We start from the raw sequence: 19490 nt of genomic DNA on the forward strand, positions 1-19490 counted from the left end.
AGCAAAACCAGAGAGACGTGGAAGAAAACGGAAGACAACCATCAAAATGGATAGAAGAATAACCAGAATGGCAAAGGCTCAGCCAATGATCACCTCCAGGATGATCAAAGACAGTCTGGAGTTACCTGTAAGTACTGTGACAGTTAGAAGACGTCTGTGTGAAGCTAATCTATTTTCAAGAATCCCCCGCAAAGCCCCTCTGTTAAAAAAAAGGCATGTGCAGAAGAGGTTACAATTTGCCAAAGAACACATCAACTGGCCTAAAGAGAAATGGAGGAACATTTTGTGGACTGATGAGAGTAAAATTGTTCTTTTTGGGTCCAAGGGCCACAGGCAGTTTGTGAGACGACCCCCAAACTCTGAATTCAAGCCACAGTACACAGTGAAGACAGTGAAGCATGGAGGTGCAAGCATCATGATATGGGCATGTTTCTCCTACTATGGTGTTGGGCCTATTTATCGCATACCAGGGATCATGGATCAGTTTGCATATGTTAAAATACTTGAAGAGGTCATGTTGCCCTATGCTGAAGAGGACATGCCCTTGAAATGGTTGTTTCAACAAGACAATGACCCAAAACACACTAGTAAACGGGCAAAGTCTTGGTTCCAAACCAACAAAATTAATGCTATGGAGTGGCCAGCCCAATCTCCAGACCTTAATCCAATTGAGAACTTGTGGGGTGATATCAAAAATGCTGTTTCTGAAGCAAAACCAAGAAATGTGAATGAATTGTGGAATGTTGTTAAAGAATCATGGAGTGGAATAACAGCTGAGAGGTGCCACAAGTTGGTTGACTCCATGCCACACAGATGTCAAGCAGTTTTAAAAAACTGTGGTCATACAACTAAATATTAGTTTAGTGATTTACAGGATTGCTAAATCCCAGAAAAAAAAAAAATGTTTGTACAAAATAGTTTTGAGTTTGTACAGTCAAAGGTAGACACTGCTATTTTTTTGAACACACCCCTTTCAACTAATTGCCCAATTGCACAGCCTTAAGAGCGTGCATATCATGAATGCTGGGTCTTGTTTGTTTTCTGACAATCTACTGAACCTACTGGTAACTTGTTTGCCACGTAGCAATAAAAAATATACTAAAAACCTTGATTATTCTGGTTAGTCACATTGTACTGCTATTATTTTGAATAATACTGTATATGTGTGTGTGTGTGTGTGTGTGTGTGTGTATATATATATATATAATCAAAAGTGTAAAACTATATGATATAATATTGTAGTTAATAATCATGTTTTCATTTTAGTGGGGTGAGCACTGGAACGTTATATAAATTAACATCTGGTGTCTTGTGAAACAATAAAATTAAAATGTATATTAGGGATTCACTTTAAACAAACAACAACAACAACAACAAATGTACAAAACAAAACTTTAATTAACACAACACCCTGAATCCTCTCCCTAATTCCGTCTCTGAAACATCCCATACAAGAGATTTGACCATCGGTCCTCTTCAGTTTCTACATGGAAAAAAAAGTTTGTTAGAACCTTGGATGCTGAAGCCGATCTGGGTACAAAAAAACATCAAAAACAAAAAAAACTGATATTGACCAGTGAAAAAAAAAAAAAGAAGAAAGAAAACACCGCAGTGAACTCCAGCAGTATGGAAAGAACTTGAGAGGTTGGATCTTTTTTCCAAATTAATTTAAGTATGAATTAGAAAGGTTCTGTCCAGCAAAATCATGCTGTTGAGTACCGATCCATATCCATTGCAGTCAAGCTTTAGCCTCATTTCAAGAGTCCAAAGGTGACTGAACCTGGGAATGCACAGGCAGTTATATTGTAAACCACAACAAAGCCAAACATTTGCTTATAATGGTCTCTTTCGTTAGAAAATAAGCAAAAGTATTTCTAATATCAGTGTTTCAAATGCAAAAACAATAAGAAATGCTCTATGATATAATTTTGCCAGTTTAAGTCCAGTGAATGCTTCTGAAGAGGTTCTGAAAAGTGTGATTCAGAGTTTGCATTAGTGTGATAACTGAGGGTAAACATTTCCTTGGCATAGTCGATATTTTCTCTTAATACATTTCTAAACCATAAATTAAATCAACCTTTTGTTTTTTAAAAACTGAGCACCTTATTGTCAGATTGAATGCCACCTTAATGATATTACAAAGCAAAGCAATTTCAGCCACACATTCTTAATACAAGAAATACAAAATTCAAAATCAGTCAAAAATGAAAATAAAAACAATACATGTTGCCATTACTGAGAAAAAGAAACTTAAATTCTAACCTCATGTACTACTAAGAAACATTAGTGGATCACAAAAAAAAAAAAACAGCAACAACAACAAAAAAACAAACCTTTAAGACAGTGTGGTCCATGTTAAGCAAATGTATAAAACATTATTGTCTATGATGAAAAAGCACTCCAATAAGTTCTGTAAGCACTATACATGATGCATTATTACTAATCATGGGCTTTCACAAAAAGTCACTGTTATCTTATGTTAAGATGATTATGAAGCTCATTGTTATCAACTTACATTAATGGATTCTGATGCTTATCGTCTTGTAAATCGGCCAACAGGTCTTTTTAAATACACTATAAAGATATTAGCAAAAGGTTGTATATTCAACTTTGCTTTGGTCAAAAGTCTGACTTTTGGAATGTTGGTAATTGACTATTTTTCATCTGCTCCCAACATCAGCACCAATGTACGATTGTTCATCTGATATGCTAGGGGGAATGGCATATGCATAATAAGAGCTTGCAGGAGGGAAAAATAAAAAGACTTTCCATCCTTAAAGGGAAAATCTGGCAAATCACGTTATGAAAGTGTACTTCAGTTTTCTGATTCCATGCGACTGTCTTGTAAAAATCTATAATCCTTTCATTAAGATGGTGTACTTCAATCAACCGACATATCACAAGCATGCGTTTCATCACAGTATCACAATGGGCTTTTAAAAGGTCATTACCTCAAACGATGCAATCATTCACGATGCAAACATTCTTTTTCGTCAATGGAAACCCTGCATTTAAACTGAAAAAGCAACTCTCTTAAAAATAAATAAAATAGTGAAACGTATTTTAGCCTGCTGTTTGCTTTTACTCAAAGATACAAAAACAAAATCTGCTGAACACATCGTAATTAGATTTCAGTATTGACTGACAATGAACATGGTAATATTTCAAACTAAAAGTCTTTTGAGGGGAAGGGATAAAAGCAAGTAATCTTCCAAGTAAGTATTTTAGGAAAACAATTCATCCCTTTCTCTCATTTTCTTAATTGGATGCCCCCTTTGAAAGGTAAGTACAGTGACATCAAACCAAGATCTTGCCTGCCGTCCAACGGTGACTTCGACTCGAACCTCTTGAAAGCGTGGAAACATCACTGGGTGGAATCCCATTGGTTAAAACGGTGTGTTGGTGTGATTGTCTGTTGTATAAGTGTGCTTAAGTCTTAAATAAATTAGGTGCGTCGCTTATTAATAAATATCCTGCAGTTTCTCGCTGTCCCGTTCCAACGAGCTCAGGTTCAAATGTCAAACAAATCAAGCTGGCAGAGAGGACGGGCATTTCAGTGCATACCTGGCATCGCTCTTAAACTTGAAGGTGCGCGTTAATGTCAGTCGATACGGTTACCGCAGATAGTAAAGCGGTCAATCTCCAGCAAGTCTTTTTTGGCCGCCCCGTGTTTAAGTTCGGTATCGTCCTGAATAAGGCTTTTCTCTTCTGATTCATCTGGTGTAGTGAGGAACTGATCTGATTCGCTGGTGGGGATCTGAGGGGCGGGGCATTCATCCCTTTGGGTGGGTTGAGTGGTGACTGATGCAGACAGGCCCTCCTCCGCTTGCTCACCTTTAGAGGGGTACGGACACAATGGGTTAGTGAGAACAAAACCTTGACTCTGCAAACTATTTTCTGTCTATTACCAGGCTTCTCTTTATTATGTGGGTGACACGATGTGCATGTGTGTTACCTGGTGGTTCGCGTGTGTGTTTGGTACGGTGGGCTCTGCTGGACACTCTGCTGGGAGCTGCAGAGGGGGGATTTTGAAACAGCTTCTCCTCCATATTAGCCTCTTTCACATACATACAGGATTTCCCCAACAACACAATACTGTTCAGCACCTTCAGGGTGATCATACTGAATAAACACACACAAGCACGCACAAACAGATTCAGATCATATACACCACTGGTCAAATTTGTGACCCTGGACCACAAAACCATTCTCAAGTCACTGGAGTATATTTTTAGCAATAGCCAAATTAGGTCAAAATTATCGATTTTTCTTTTATGGCAAGAATCATTAGAATATTGAGTAAAGATCATGTTCCATGAAGATATTTTGTAAATTTCCTACAGTAAATATATCAAAACTTCATTTTTGATTAGTAATATGCACTGCTAAGAATTCATTTGGACAACTTCAAAGGCAACTTTCTCACTAATTAGATTTTCTTTGCACTCTCAGATTCCAGATTTTCAAATAGTTGTATCTCGACCAAATACTGTCCAATCCTAACAAACCATACATCAATGGATTGGTGTATAAATCTCAAAATTTTGTTTTGTGGTCCAGGGTCACATTTTATGATTAGTTCATTTTTTGAAAAAGGATTCTTATGTTCAACAAAGCCAAGAGTAAAAGAATACAATCAGTTATATTGCAAAATAATATGGTTTTCAGTTTTTTTTTTTTTTTTTTATGGAATTTATTCCTGTCACGGTGGGCTGAATTCTCAGCAGCCATTACTTTAGTACTTAAAAAAACATAAAAAAATAAAATAAAAATAAAAAAATAAAAACATTTTGTATTAATATCCCAGTTGGAAATGGTTGTGCAGCTTAATGAAGCATGGAAATACAGTTTCTTTTGATGAACAAAGTTTGATGGACTTTATTTATTTGAAACAGAAATCATTCCCAACATTATAAATGTCTTTACTGTGATTTTTTATTATTTTAAAGTATACATTTCTTTAAAGAAAAATCACAGCGATGCCAAACATTTGAAAATAAAAAAAAGTTGGTCATACTTTATTTCACGGTCCAATTCTCGCCACTAACAAACCATTAACTACAACTTTTGCCTCATAATTTGCTGCTTTTTAATAATTAGTAAAGTAGTTGTTAGGTATTGGGTAGAATTAGGGCTTGTAGACCATGGTCATGCAGAATATGTGCTTTATAAGTACTAGTAAACAGCCAATGTGTTAATAATAGGCATGCTAATAAGCAACTGGTTATTAGTGAGAACTAATACTAAAGTTTATTAAAAAAAATGTGAACTCATACCCCAGGTAGAAGAGCACAACACAAACAATGGACAGAGAGCCCTGGATCTTCACTGAGCTGGTCACCACCCGGATCAACTGTCAATCACATTCTACATGAGTATAACTGTAATACCACGTTACTACACATCACCGTTCCTTTATGGTAAATGGCTTTAGAAGTTTTGAAAAAATATAGCTAGTGTAAATACATGTCAGCTTTCAGTCTAACACGGTCACTTTAAGTTTTAAACAGAACAGTAATGCATGTTAACAAGAGCAAAATTACAAATTGCTAATAGATTTATGTTTCTGCTTTAACCTTTTTCTGTATGACAGATTTAGTATTGTGATTATTATGAAATAAGGAGGGAGGTTACCAGTAGAGCAAGAGGAAGAGGAATGAAGCCCATCCGCCTAGACACACTGTCACTGTAGTCTGTGTATGCCTGGAAAACGCACCCAAATATCAGCATCTTATATAAATATCCATCAAGCTGGACGAAATGCTCTTCAAATTGAGTCAATGTCATTAGCACCATAAACAAGAGACAAACCATTTGTTGAAATTAAAATTATTTTGATACATAATTTGACATACTGACAATTATTGCTTGCTTTATTATTGATTCTTGCTTCAAAAGGATTTCTGATATGCTAATAAATGAACATGCACTTACGTTCTTCTGTCTGCTGCTGACCAGATCAAATGCCAAGCTCGCTCTGTATTCACTATAGACCTGTGCACACACAGTTACAAGTAATGATGACTTGCGGCTCAGTAATTAAAGAGTCAAATATAAAATTAGTAAATTTAACAATTCAGTGAAAGATTCATTAGAATGATTTCATCAAAAAACTCATCAGAGTTATTAATGTAATGGACCACTCAGATTGCGCTGTGTGTTTGTGGCCCTTTTAGCTCATGACTTTCAATTCAGACTCACGTGGCGGAGCAGAAAACTCTTACAGTATCTTATAATAAATAATATTTTCTTCACTTACACCTGACTACCTGACAGACTGACAAAGTTAATTAATGTCAGAGGGGCCGAGAAGCTTTACATAACCACGTTGTTGTATTGGCCATTGGCTGTTGTGGGAAAAATAGATTCTCAATACTTCCCTGTCACATCACTTTTAATAGTGTCTGAACTTTGGTAGCAAAAATATTTTTAACAACCAAATGCATTCACACCGGAAGGCATTTACACCTGGTCTTTTCGCAATCGGATAGCTATCTAAAGTGACCAGATGTAAACAGGCTCAAAAAATAAATGTGTGACAGAACAGCTTTAGAGATAACCTCTGCCATAAAAAGCTAGCTCTCCTATACTGACTGCACTCGAGATGATAGCAAAGAAACACCCAGATTGTAAAATCTGGCAAAAGTATTCAGCAAAACCCATCCAGCTGCTAAGCAGATGTCCTCCACAGACAGTCCACTTGCCCATGCCCAAGAGGGAGACATACCTTGTGTGGAGTGGGCTCAAACCCCTAAAGGATATTTAGAGCTTTGAGATCTGTAAGATGGAGCTATCACATCAACAATCCAGTCTTAGCTTAAAAACAGACTGGCTGGCCTTTAGTGTGGCTGCCAAAGCACACAAAAAGCTGCTCTGAAGGGCCTAGAGTGCTCAAAATAAACACGCAATACGCATACAGAACATAGTAACTGCAAAAATAGTATGACTGGCTCTTTTGGAGCGAGAACAAACAAAGTTATAACCGGGCTCTGAATAGGATTGAGAGCACCTTTATTTAACTCTGCAGTCACCTGGGACAAACTGCATGCAGGATTCATGAACTGATAAATCGTGCATGTCCCCAACTTACTTTTACCTGATGCGAGGGTAAGTAAGAGTACTGTCTTAAGGGAGAGTGTGTTCGAGGTAGCTGACTGGAGTGGCTTGAATGGAAGGCCTGTTAGATCTCTCAAGACCAGAGCTAGATCCCAAGATGGTACCATGGAAGGGTAGACAGGATTCAGCTTCTTGCACTTTTCAAGAATTGAATCACCAAAATATTCTTACCGGATGATTATCAATTTCACCATGAAAAGTTATAGTTATAGTGGCTACACACATTTTAAGCATAGAAGCATGGCCACCATCTAAGTGCTCTTGTAGAAAAGACAGAATAACTGATAATGGACCATTCACAGGGTCTGTTTCGTACAAGCTCTTGAAGACTCTACATTTATGGGCATAGAAGGGGCTCTTGCCTCAGTAATAGTACTCTATTATAGTGCATTGCAGAAGTGCATCTGATGCTAGTGTGCTCTACTGAATGCTTATTGCTCTTTTGTTGGTTTTGATTGCTTCCATTGTCCTCTTTTTTAAGTTAAAAACAGAATGGTTTGACTTCAGCTTTGTGAAGCTATACATAAAAAATATCTGCATGAAACTCCTGCAGACGAGCTGAACTAAACACAGATTCACTCTGCCAGCAGGTGTTGCTTAAGGCATTTACTGGTTTCCACTGTAAACAAAGCAGCGCTACACTTATGAACTTTAATATGCATTATACAGGAGGCAAGAGGAAAAGAAAAAATAACATCTAAACTTTTCTAAAGACAGTAAGTTCCCCTTAGACATACATTCATATGAACTGCTACCCCTAATTGAATCGTGATTTGTTTTGCATCTCAACTGATTTGAATAGTCACATATTTGAATCGATTTTCAACAGGCTCTCAGTTAATCGTTACATCCCTACACAACAGAATAGATTCCTTCTTCTCCCTGATCTTGCACACTACTTAATGTAAGAATTTCACTGGTGGGAATGCATACTTAAGTTCTATGCACAGAGTCCAAACTTTTCATGTGTGTTTTTTTATATTTGTCATCCAAAAAATTTGTCATGCATAGAAACCTTGTACACTGAGTCCCATGCATATTAATTAATCAGTCGCAAAAATATTTGCAAACCAATACAAAATGCAGCCTTCAAGCAGAGTGAATTATAATTTTTTTTGTCCTCTCTCTTCTTAAAAAGAGAAAAAGAAAGAGGACGTATTGGGTCCATCTGATGTTATGATTGTTTTAAGAGAAAGGAGCATTCCACCTCATCAAGACGCTATGGGATTACCCCGAGCAATTCAAAGTTTACTACAGGATTTCGATGCTTTTGTAGCAATACTAGAGCCACATTTAATTTTATTTCAGTTCCATTATCAGGTCCAGTTCACACAGAGCTGTGCTTTTCCAGGGAGATATAACATCCAGGCATTCACGTGTCATAAAGATGCACAATAGACCCGTGTACCAAGCATTAAATGTGACACAGGTTTTTAGCCAGAGCTGCAGCGGCCACATAAGAAACAGACCTAGCTGACATACTGTTGAGGCTGCAGCTTAAACACAAAGACCTTTTTAACTTATCATCACCTGCAAAAATGTCACGTTCCTCAACAATGTTTATTTCAAATAGAATTATTTTGTTACATTACAAATGTCACTATTGAGCAATTTCATGCACCCTTGCTAAACTTCCTTAAAAATAACAAATCTTACTGACCTCAAACATTTGAACAGTGGTGTACTTAATGACAATACAGTTTTTGTAGAAATTCTGGTTCTGAATGAAAATAAATAAATAATAAATTTCATTAACATTAAGATGCATATTGAATATGTTAAAATTGCTAGAAATTATATATATATATATATATATATATATATATATAAAGAAAATACAAATTGCTCGTGTCCACCTCTAGGAAAGATGATATATGAGAGAGCAATGGGTGCATGTGTGTGCTGTGACACTAATCTTCTTGCCTAAACTAAGCAGATCTGTCTTTAATCCCTGCCAGTAACTCCTCTTTCTGTTATTACATATCTCTCTACCCCCCATCCTCAGTGTATTTTGCATGCTCTGCCACTATTTATTTCATCTTTTATTTCTCTTTTGTTTTTTCAGGACCATATTTAAGGAACTTTTTGAAGTGTCACTTATCTTTCATCTTATGAGTATGTGAACAGAGGTGACCTGCACTGGACAGAAAGTGTGAAACCATCCCCTCTGCTAAAGAGAGTTTCACTGCTGGCCCTGTGTGTGCTGATAGATTTGGGTCAGTGGATCTGTCAGGGTTATCCAAGACACTGAGAGCGGTGCTGATTTTCAGACACACTCCCAAAGGAAACCTGTCTCTCTTTGTAAAGACTTCCTCTTGACTAGGACTGTTTTAAGAAAAGAAAGAACATTCCAGAATAGGGAAGCCCTTTGGTTTACAGTAAATAGGTCATGTCATAGTTCTCAAGCTGTTTTTCTTTAGTTTATTCTAGATAAACATATATAAGTGCCTTGTCATTTCAATAGCATCAGGTATGGCTTGAAAAACCTTGTACCCCACAATCACTACTGTATTCAAGTTACAGGATTTCATTTTTAGTTCATTCAATGTTGTTCATATTTAGTTCATATTTTACTTTAAGTTGTCTCAATATCTTGAAAGAAAATGTATAACTCAGACAGGAAGTAGTGTGTATTTTTTAACTCTTAGGTTTTGTTATTTAATTTTATATAATTAAATATTATTATTTATGTTATTTAATTTTGTTTGATATTACACAAAACAATCTAGATAATAATAGAAATAGAAAACAGTTCTTTTAAACTGTAATAATAAGACACAATATTACGCTATTTACTGTTTTTTAATACAGCTAATAATACAGGTACTATATATATATATATATATATATATATGATAGTTACTCAAATATTGTAGCTACAACACTACCTTTTGAAGAATACAACAATAACTTGAACTCACATCTGCTGTAATGTCATTAAATTTTGTGATGAAGGCATGTTTGACAACATCCACTGCTATCTCTGAGGCGATCACCATACAAACATCAGGAAACAATACCCATAGATGATCTATAACCAATAAACAATGATTAATACATGCATCAATGTCATATATATGGACAAACTCGGAAATGAGTCAGCTGTTAACTGGATACCTGGATTCCAGGAGAACTGCTCCATGTTTCTAAGACAGACGATTAGTAAGAGTGTGTAGTGTGTAAATCTTTCTTTAATGTCTATAGTGAGAAAGACAGAAAGGAACAGTGAGAAAACTCATCAGAGACAATCTGAGATAGACATGTTTTCATATATATTACATAAATAAAAACTTTTCTTTTGGATGCGATTAATCTAGATTAATCATTTGACAGCACACTATATATACATATACATATATATGGACCTACCACTGTTGGACATTTGGAAGAGATTGTTTTTCTCAAATTTCTTGAATACACTTCCTTTGATCTCAACAAACTACAAAAAAAAAAAAAAAAAAACACACATATATCAATATAAACCCTACAAAAGGAGTAATGAATGTGTGTGTGTTTGTTCATTTAAGGTAATATATAGCAACTAAGAGGTCATTTGTAGTGTATCTAATTGAATTTAACCAAATCAACAACGTTACTCTCTGGGTAGTTTGCTTGTACTCACATTATTGGACATCATAATGGTGAGCAGTGACTTGTTGTGTGAATTGAAAGCCACGTTCAGAGTGGTGGCCTGGACCATAATCAGAATGGCATGTAGAACTGAATTATTAAGGAAGGTTGTATCCCACGACAAAAAATACATTAAAATTAAATCATTAAAAACTGAGCAGTTTCAGTGTAGTTAAATGGATTTCATGCAGAACTTGAAGTAACAAAATCTTTAGTTTTGTATTTATTAGTATTAATTTTACATACATTATTTTAAATATATGCAAAATATTATAAATTAATTATAATTTTTTTTTTTAATTCTTAGTTTGAATATTTAATTATTCAAATCAATATAAAATGCTACTTTATTTACATCTACATATGACTATTTGGTATTTGAAACAAAGCAAGTGTGAAGGATACAGACGTAGAGAACAGCCATGAAGAAATGTGGGATGACTCCTATATGAGCTCTTTTTTTCTCTTTAGGTTCAGTGGCAGTCCAGTACAAAGCATCCAGAATATCCTGACCGAACGATGAAAACAAGCGATCTGCCACCTAGAGGAGAAACAGAGAGCGTTCATTCAACTACTGCTGATATAAAAGCAGCAGATGTGAGTGTTGTGACACTGTACCTCCAGCATGTTGTAGATGATGTAGAGCTTTATGACAGACTGACCCCGGATCAGGTGGTACATCATGGAGTAATCCACATAATGCATCATGAAATAACACAAAACCATGATGAAACCCTTCAGAACATCACACACCTGAGCAGGCTGCAAGATACGAGATCCACTGCGTGCACACACACACACACACACACACACACACACACACACACACATAAACAAGAACAAACATCTTCATGTTAAATTGGCTCCACAGATATAACACAATGGAATAGTAACTGATTATAATCACAAAGCAGTTTTCTATTTGTTAGATCATCTACCACACACAGCCACTGGGTTAGGGATCTTGCGTCGCACACTCAGTGGAACATGCATCAAGCTAAACACATGACTTGTGCTAGGTGTAAATGCACCCAAACACATACACAGCAATGAAATATTTTGTATATTTTATTTTTGTCATTTAATGCAAGTAATTTAAATATAATTACATTTTTTACCAAGTGGAATTATTTTCTCTAACAACTATACCTTTACAAGATTTACTAAAAGATAAAGTAATAAATATGAAAACAATCATAATTGAGTGTTTCAGTATGACACATAATTATTTACATAAATATGCTGAAATCTCGGTGGCCGCAAGAGCTCAAATAGAAAAAACACCTGCAAATTAAGAAAACAACTTCATCAATTTGACAACACACGCTTCAAATGCACACAACACAACCAAAAAATTAAATGCAAAGCAAATAAATAAAGCACTGGCAAATTAATTAAACAACTTTATCAATTTGACAACACGTGCACTGAAAATGCTCACAACACAACCAAAAAATGAAACGCACTGCAAATAGAAAAAACACCTGTAAATAATGAAAACAAGTTCATCAATTTGACAAAACATGCACTGCAAATGCTCACAACCCAACCAAATAAAGCACTGGAAAATGCACTTCAAATAAAATTCTATTTGCATGTTTTTTCTGAAGTTACAGTGCGTTGTGCTCTCTCGGCCACCGTAGAAATCACAAAATGCCTTTAGAAAGTCCAAGAGCAGCAATCCGTTGTTTTGGATTACTGACAAGAACAAAATAACAAACTTTACATTCACAGGCTCAAGAGTTATTTACACAGAGATAGCTGTCAAAAAAAAGCTAATTTAATTATGTCAAAGTGCCTTTGTAGGCAGAGCATGTGCACTGGTATTTTTGCTCTATTGGCATGGTTTCCACAAAAATAAATTGCAAGAACTGATGATAATAAAAAATGTTTCTTTAGCACCAAATGTTTAGAGCATTAGAATGGCTTTATATACATTAAAAAAAAAAAAAAAAAAAATTATATATATGTTTTTTATGTTTTGAAATATAAAAATTATTTTAGTTTGTAATTAAGCATTCTATTTTACTGTTTTTTTTTGTTTGTTTTGTTTTTGTTTTTAATAAATGCAGCCTTAGTGACCAAACTTTTGAATGACAGTGTATTTTAATATACTACTAAATCCTTGTTACTAAACAAAACACACTCATTGTTAGTATTTACACTGGGGTGCTAACAGTATGTACAACTATTTACTCTAACTGTAAATAGAATCTACATTCCTTTAAACATAATTGGCTTCTGCCAATTATATTTTTTACAAGAAGTTATGTATAATTCATTAGGCATTTTAATGCATGCAGTGAAAGCAATTTACAGAAGTTTCATTATCAGATGCTATTTAGGACACACTGCATTATTTTTATAATATTATTAAAGTATTGTTTCTCCTTCTATCACAGTGTTCGCTTGTTGAACATGACCATAGTGCCATCTTGTGACCGATCATGCAAGTACACCCTGAACACTGAAAGAAGAACAGGAGAACTCTGGGAATGATATCAGATGATTTTAGTAGTCTAGGGAGAAATCAAAGCACAACAGTGCAAAATTAGACAGCTATGGCAACTGAAGCCTAGTGTGTGTGTGTATGAATGTGTGTTTGAACACAGCCGCTGCAATCATACCCGCACGGGTGTGTGTGCTTAAAGCAGCTGCAGTCATTTATTTTCTGCATACCTGCTCTTTTTGCAGTAGGGGCATATACTAGCCCTGCAGGCAGAAGAATATACAGTGAACAGCAGCTACACCTACATGCACAATCATTTTGGGTATTAAGGGTGCGTGGGTGTTTGTATGTAATAACACTGAAAGAAAAAGTTGGACAGCTCAGATGTTTCAACCTGTTCGATTATCAGAATATTATGAAAGTACTACTTTAGGGAATATTCCTCCACACATATCGTGAGAGCAGGTGTGTATTACCTGAGGCCGCAGCAGGGCAGTGTCAGCAGTCTGATCAGGGCCAGCAGCACTCTGAGGGGCAGCAGAGTGAACACGTACAGAAACACATCCAGACACAGGAAAAACCCAAACATCATCAGCTACAGAGAGAAAGAGAGAGATCAGTGATGTCCTGGATGTGGTACATTTTACTTCAAAAGCTAAAAAATTACTAAAAAAGCACCAGTAAGTTTAATAAAAGTAGTAGATAAAACTCTTGGTAACTTAACAGTTCCTGGTAGTCATTAACTTCTATAACTTTTTTATTTATTCCATATTATATAAGTGAATGCCTACCAGCAACTGTTTGGTTACTAACATTCTTCAAAATGTCTTATTTTATGTTTAACAGAAAGAAATTGATAAGTTTGGGAAAATTGGGTATTATTATCGGATGAACTATTCTTTTAAGAACCCTGACACACTCCACATATACACATACATACGTGTATCATTGGTTTGGTGGCACATAAATCAAACATCAGGTTTAATGCGCAGAGTAATAAAGGATACTGTACAGAAGAGATGAGGGCATGTAAGTGTGTATTATGGACTATGCGTTTGCGTTTGGTACCTTCTCCAGTTCTTTGGGAATACGCAGGCAGGTATAGACCCTCTCTCTCCGCTCGGTGTATTTGGCCTCATTGTGTTCCAGAAAATATCCTCTAGTCAACTCAGCACTGATAAACCTTACAAGAGAGAGATCTGCACACAAATAAACACACACATGAATGTGCAGTCCAATAAAATGAAACCATTTTACTCATTATTTAACACTATCCTGTAAACACAGACATGTAAAGGATGGAAGCTCAAAACCGGTGGGTAAAATAAAAGAGGTTGAATAAACGAGTGTACCAGCATTAACTGCTGTTCATTGCTTTCATATGCATACAGCAAAAAAACATGTACCATTATAAAATACAGAGAGTTAGAATGGTAACCTAAAGTGGCTTTCAGAAGTCTCCTCTTGTGAAAATTCAACTTATTAAGGATTTTAGAATTTAGTTTTCCAATATAAGATACAATTAAAACAAGCAAATTAACAAAATACTTTGAACTGTGCTCTATTTTTAAACTTCTGTTTTAATTTGAACATTAATTTAGTACTCATATTGTTTTTATTGTTTCAAATTACACTTTTCTTTTACAATCGTAATAATGTAGAAAGGTAAAAACAAAAAATAAAATGGGTGTTCATTTAAATAATCCATTCTTTAAATTACATTTTTAAAAACTTTGTTTAAAGAAGACCTTTAAATGCCAGATTTTCTAGATCACTGTACAAACCTAAGAACTAATTTAAGCAATCTTCTCACAAAGGCCCAATAAGCACATTCTGTGCATTATGTTTATAATATTAAAGCAGTAAAAGCTTGACTAGGACCACAGTTGACACAGCTGTTATGTGATCGTACACACTTGATTTACAGCAGAGCAGAGCAGAGAGCAGTGAATGTTCTATTTAAGCAGAACAGAAAGTACTGGACTGTGTTTAGGGCATGTTTATGTTGACCTAAGGCCAAATGTGTTGATAAGAGCAAGACAGATAGATACACAGCACACATCATGAATTAGTTCTGTGGCCAACACACACATTACTTTTTATTTTTAACAGTAATAGAGAAGGATAAACTTGAGGATGAACACATTAAATGGGAACGCATGATGTATTATTCAATGAACATGTCTTCATGACAACCTCTAAAAGATAGAAGACCTTAGCAAAAGTAAAAGAACAGAAATAGAAAAAAAAATGTGTGTCAATTTTTCGAAATTGAGACTTATACATCATCTGAAATGTGAATGAATAAACTTTGCATTGATTTCCATTTGTTAGGGTCAGACAATATTTGGTCGAGATACAACTATTTGAAAATCTGGAATCTGAGGATGCAAAAAAAAATCTAAATACTGAGAAAATTGCCTTTGAAGTTGTCTACATGAATTCTTAGCAACGCATATTACTTATCCAAAATTAAATTTTTATAGTGTTACGATAGGAAATTTACAAAATATCTTAATGGAACATGACTTAATATCTTAATAATTTTACAAAAACATAACATATATTTACTTGAAGTATCCCTTGAGATTTTAAGTTAATATTTAAAACCCTCTGGGGTTCTTCGGTCATTTATGACCCGAAATTTTTTTTTAAAAAAATGTTACAAATCGTAGCTTCATCGGAATGGTCCGAAACTTGGTGACTTTTTTGGTACTTGGTATATGAACACCCCAAAAAATTGGGGACAGGATTTTAAAAGTCTAAGTGGTCGTAAAAAAAATAGTCACACTCAGGGTCTTCGGGTCAAAAATGACCCGACATAGGAAATGAATGGGAAATTTGCAAAAATATGAAAATACTGAGTTTTTTTGTGTGTACAATCTACAAATCAGCCACGATGCAGAAAAAAAGCATACAACAGTGAAGGGGTGAATCTCTAAAACATCAAGAGTGCAAAACAGACAAAAAAATTCACACACACACACACACACACACACTTATACACACAAAAACACACACAAATGAAAGTATCATTGCAAAAGCTAATTTTGGGAAATGTGTGAAATAAAAGAAATTATTCATCAATGTAAGAAATAAAGTGCACAGCAATAAAAGCATGAGGCTGTAAGCCATCAAGGTTGCAAAATAGACACACTCACTCACACACACACACACACACACACACACACACACACATAGGGAAATATGAGACTGGTGAAACTGTAACAGAGATATGTGAGAATATGTGAAATAAAATCAATGAATCAAATAAAGGGGAGACATTGGATCCAAAATGCAAAAGTCACACACCATGTCTCTCTCTTGAACACACACACACACACACACAAACACACACACACAAGCACGTGTGCACGCACGCACGCACACACGCACAAACAGAGTAAGGTCAAAGGATGGAATTCTTCCCTAGTAACCTCCAGGCCTATTCGAGCGACCCAGGCCCAGCGTGACACTTTTTTTATTTTTCTATTTTCCATTTACATGTACTGTTTGAAAATGATTATACGTTTGCTGTTATTTTTGTTTTTTGTTCATAATTGCTGTTGGCAATTTTGAAGAGTTACTGTTCATTGAATTGCAAAAAATAATTTTAATGGAAATGTTTATAATAAAAGGTAAATAAAAATATGTTATGATTTAAATAATGTCATTTTTTTTATTAAGTTAGAATTAAAACAATGGGTAACAAAATGCTTTCCATTTGTTCTCTTTCTAGTGCAATGTTCAGGTTTGACTGTATTATAAAGTAAAACTGGCACTTGAAATTACCATTTAAATCAACCAAACAAACAAAAAAAAAAAAAAACTTGACAAAAATAGTCTTTGAGAATCTGTGATTATATATTAAAATCCACAACCTGAAATAAATAGGCAAATATGTGCAAAAATCACTAGAATTCACAAGCCTTTCTACAGAGAGCTGTACATTCTCTCTAGTGGTAAAAATGTGCTATTGCATGATAAAAATGCTTAATTTGTCCACCAGATGGCACCAATCTAATTTCAAAAATTGTTTTCTATAGGCCTTGGCTGTACTTTAAAATAAAATACAGCATTAATAAAAATAAAAATAAAAATACATATATATATAAATTTTCTATTATATTCAATGGGAAAAAATGGATCATAATTATTGCATAAAAATTCATTATTCATTATTATTATCATAAAATTCTCTCAAAACACAAAAAAAGAAAGAAAAAATATTATTGAACAAAAATACATTTGATTGATTTTACTGAAAAAAAGTATACCTGAATCCCGGCCTCTGGGTCATTTTTGACCCGAAGGTCCTGAGTGTGACTCATAAATGAAGAACCCCAGAGGGTTAACAAAATATTTGCATGTTTATGATTCTTGGATGTTGGTTTATGGTCACATGACATGCAGGTAAACAACTAAAATGTTTTGATGTATATATTTTTTTCTATTAAAAATAACTTTTCCTTTCTTTTTTTCTTTACATTCACATAATAAAATTATTAGCTTTTTATTTATTTACAACACCCTAGCCTGCAGTTCCCTCATGAATCCCAGTGGTTTGCAAACCCCAGTTTAATTATAATCTATAATTACGCTGTTGACCCAACTCCTACCTTAACTATACCATAAAACCTGTCCCTAACCTTTATTGCTTGCTACATCAACAGCAGCAAAAGTGTTCTGTAATACAACATGAACACAATGTGTACACTGTACTGAATATATTTTATCTTATTTATTTGTATGACATAAGAATATAGCAGTAAAATACACCTAATGTGAACCCACTTTTTTGTTTTCCTGCATGTACGGTACCTTGCTTTATACTTAATTGCATTAATAACCCACTAACATACCAGTGATTTATGCACATTCATATATGAATATGATATCTCTAAATATGCATGTTAAACAGATCTATGACACACCAGCTTTATTTTCACTTTTAACACTAGCAATTTTATAAAATGTATATAATATACAATATTACTTAATTTGTTGAATAAACGCCACCCAAAGGCATAATGATGGTGATGACTTCAGGAAACAAGTTGATGTAGCTCTGGTCATTATTTACGTCTTCACACTTGATCCTCACGCTTCTAAAGTTAGTCTCATTATACGAGAAGCTGAATGTGTCACATGAGCCACACTGGTATTTATGATCTCGTTGAAGATGAATAAGCTCTAGTGACTGATGATGCTTCAGACAGTACTGATGCATTGAGCTCTGTGTCTGTATTTAAAAGAGCATGGCAGTGAGCTGCCCACCTAACTAGACTGTATTTTGACGCGTTTTAACATTTATATCAGACACTGCTTTCCAAGACTATCATAACGTGTGTGTTATGATGCCCATACGTGCTGTCTAGTCAGCTCACTAGGTTTAAAACAGTGTTTGCAGCGCACAGAGCCGCTGTCTGTCACTCTTACCGGACACATTGCTCTTTCTCTCTTTGCATTTCGCCTTCCTCTCGTAAAATCCCAGAGTTTCTGTAAGGTCTGACGCAGCGGCTTGTTTCTCCGTCTTTTTGACGCTGCTGAAGAGTCGTTTCTCCCTCTCCTTATCCTCATTTTCAGTATCGTTTTCATCCGCGAGACCAGCCGCTACTGAGTCCGCCATCTTCCTCGCAGACACAACATTCAGGCGTCACGGCATACGTCACTAAACATGACTACAATTCCCACAATGCAGCTGGTAAATAGTCCACACATGCAAAGCAAACCCCTCTAAAATATGTTTTAATGATTTTATTCTTCTTATATCTGTTTTGACAGTTCTTAAGTGATAGGAACATTAAGAAATATAGAAACATTAAAATATGGATATTCTCACACATAAAAAAAGATGCAATGCACAGCTGATCGAAACAGCCAGAACAGAAAAGCAACTTCTCATTGTCAAAATAAGATTACATAATATAAAAGAAATTCACAAATTGTTAAAAGGGAAGTTCACCCAAAAACGAAAATTCTGTCATTATTTATTCACCCTCACCGAGAAATGTCGCAGTATTTTTGTTTGTCAGTGGTCACCAATACAGTTTGGTTTCATTTCTCAAAATATATATTTATGTTAAAAAAGAAAGTCATACGTTTGGAACAACATAAGGACGAGTAAATGACAATTTTCAGAACTATCATCCAGTGAATTTGTACCGCGTTGCTCTGACCACTAGAGGGGGGAAAAGATTGAGAGATTATTTTCGCATTAACATCATGGTGTTAAACGTAACATAAGCCTATAGCGTCGCAATTAATTAATTTAGATTATAACAATGAAAATCAC

The 19490-nt window shown here is 35.0% G+C and overlaps 1 protein-coding gene across 1 annotated transcript; it reads right to left on the minus strand.

Moving 5' to 3' along the window:
• Window positions 1-2262: 2262 nt before the first annotated feature.
• LOC113044258 (transmembrane anterior posterior transformation protein 1 homolog) lies at window positions 2263-18824 on the minus strand. Its single transcript, XM_026204067.1, has 14 exons — window positions 18635-18824; window positions 14264-14394; window positions 13672-13790; window positions 11365-11527; window positions 11152-11287; window positions 10739-10836; window positions 10486-10555; window positions 10234-10314; window positions 10038-10147; window positions 5935-5994; window positions 5635-5703; window positions 5277-5353; window positions 3956-4122; window positions 2263-3834 (listed from the first exon to the last, which is right to left on the minus strand). The coding sequence occupies exons 1-14, from the start codon at window positions 18822-18824 to the stop codon at window positions 3602-3604; spliced, it is 1704 nt and encodes a 567-aa protein (XP_026059852.1). The 3' UTR covers window positions 2263-3601.
• Between the last annotated feature and the right edge of the window lie 666 nt (window positions 18825-19490).

The sequence above is a fragment of the Carassius auratus genome, chromosome 26 (genome assembly GCF_003368295.1).
Source record: "Carassius auratus strain Wakin chromosome 26, ASM336829v1, whole genome shotgun sequence".
Lineage (NCBI taxonomy): Eukaryota > Metazoa > Chordata > Actinopteri > Cypriniformes > Cyprinidae > Carassius > Carassius auratus.

Bases quoted from the DNA above. Each gene is read 5' to 3' on its own strand.
- LOC113044258 (XM_026204067.1), bottom strand. From the start codon at position 18,824: ATGGCGGACTCAGTAGCGGCTGGTCTCGCGGATGAAAACGATACTGAA. The intron at 10,837-11,151 runs GTATCCTTCACA...TTAATAATTCAG, and splicing joins CATGGCTGTTCTCTACGTCT to TTCTACATGCCATTCTGATT. The intron at 4,123-5,276 runs GTATGAGTTCAC...GTGTTTATTCAG, and splicing joins GTTGTGCTCTTCTACCTGGG to TATGATCACCCTGAAGGTGC.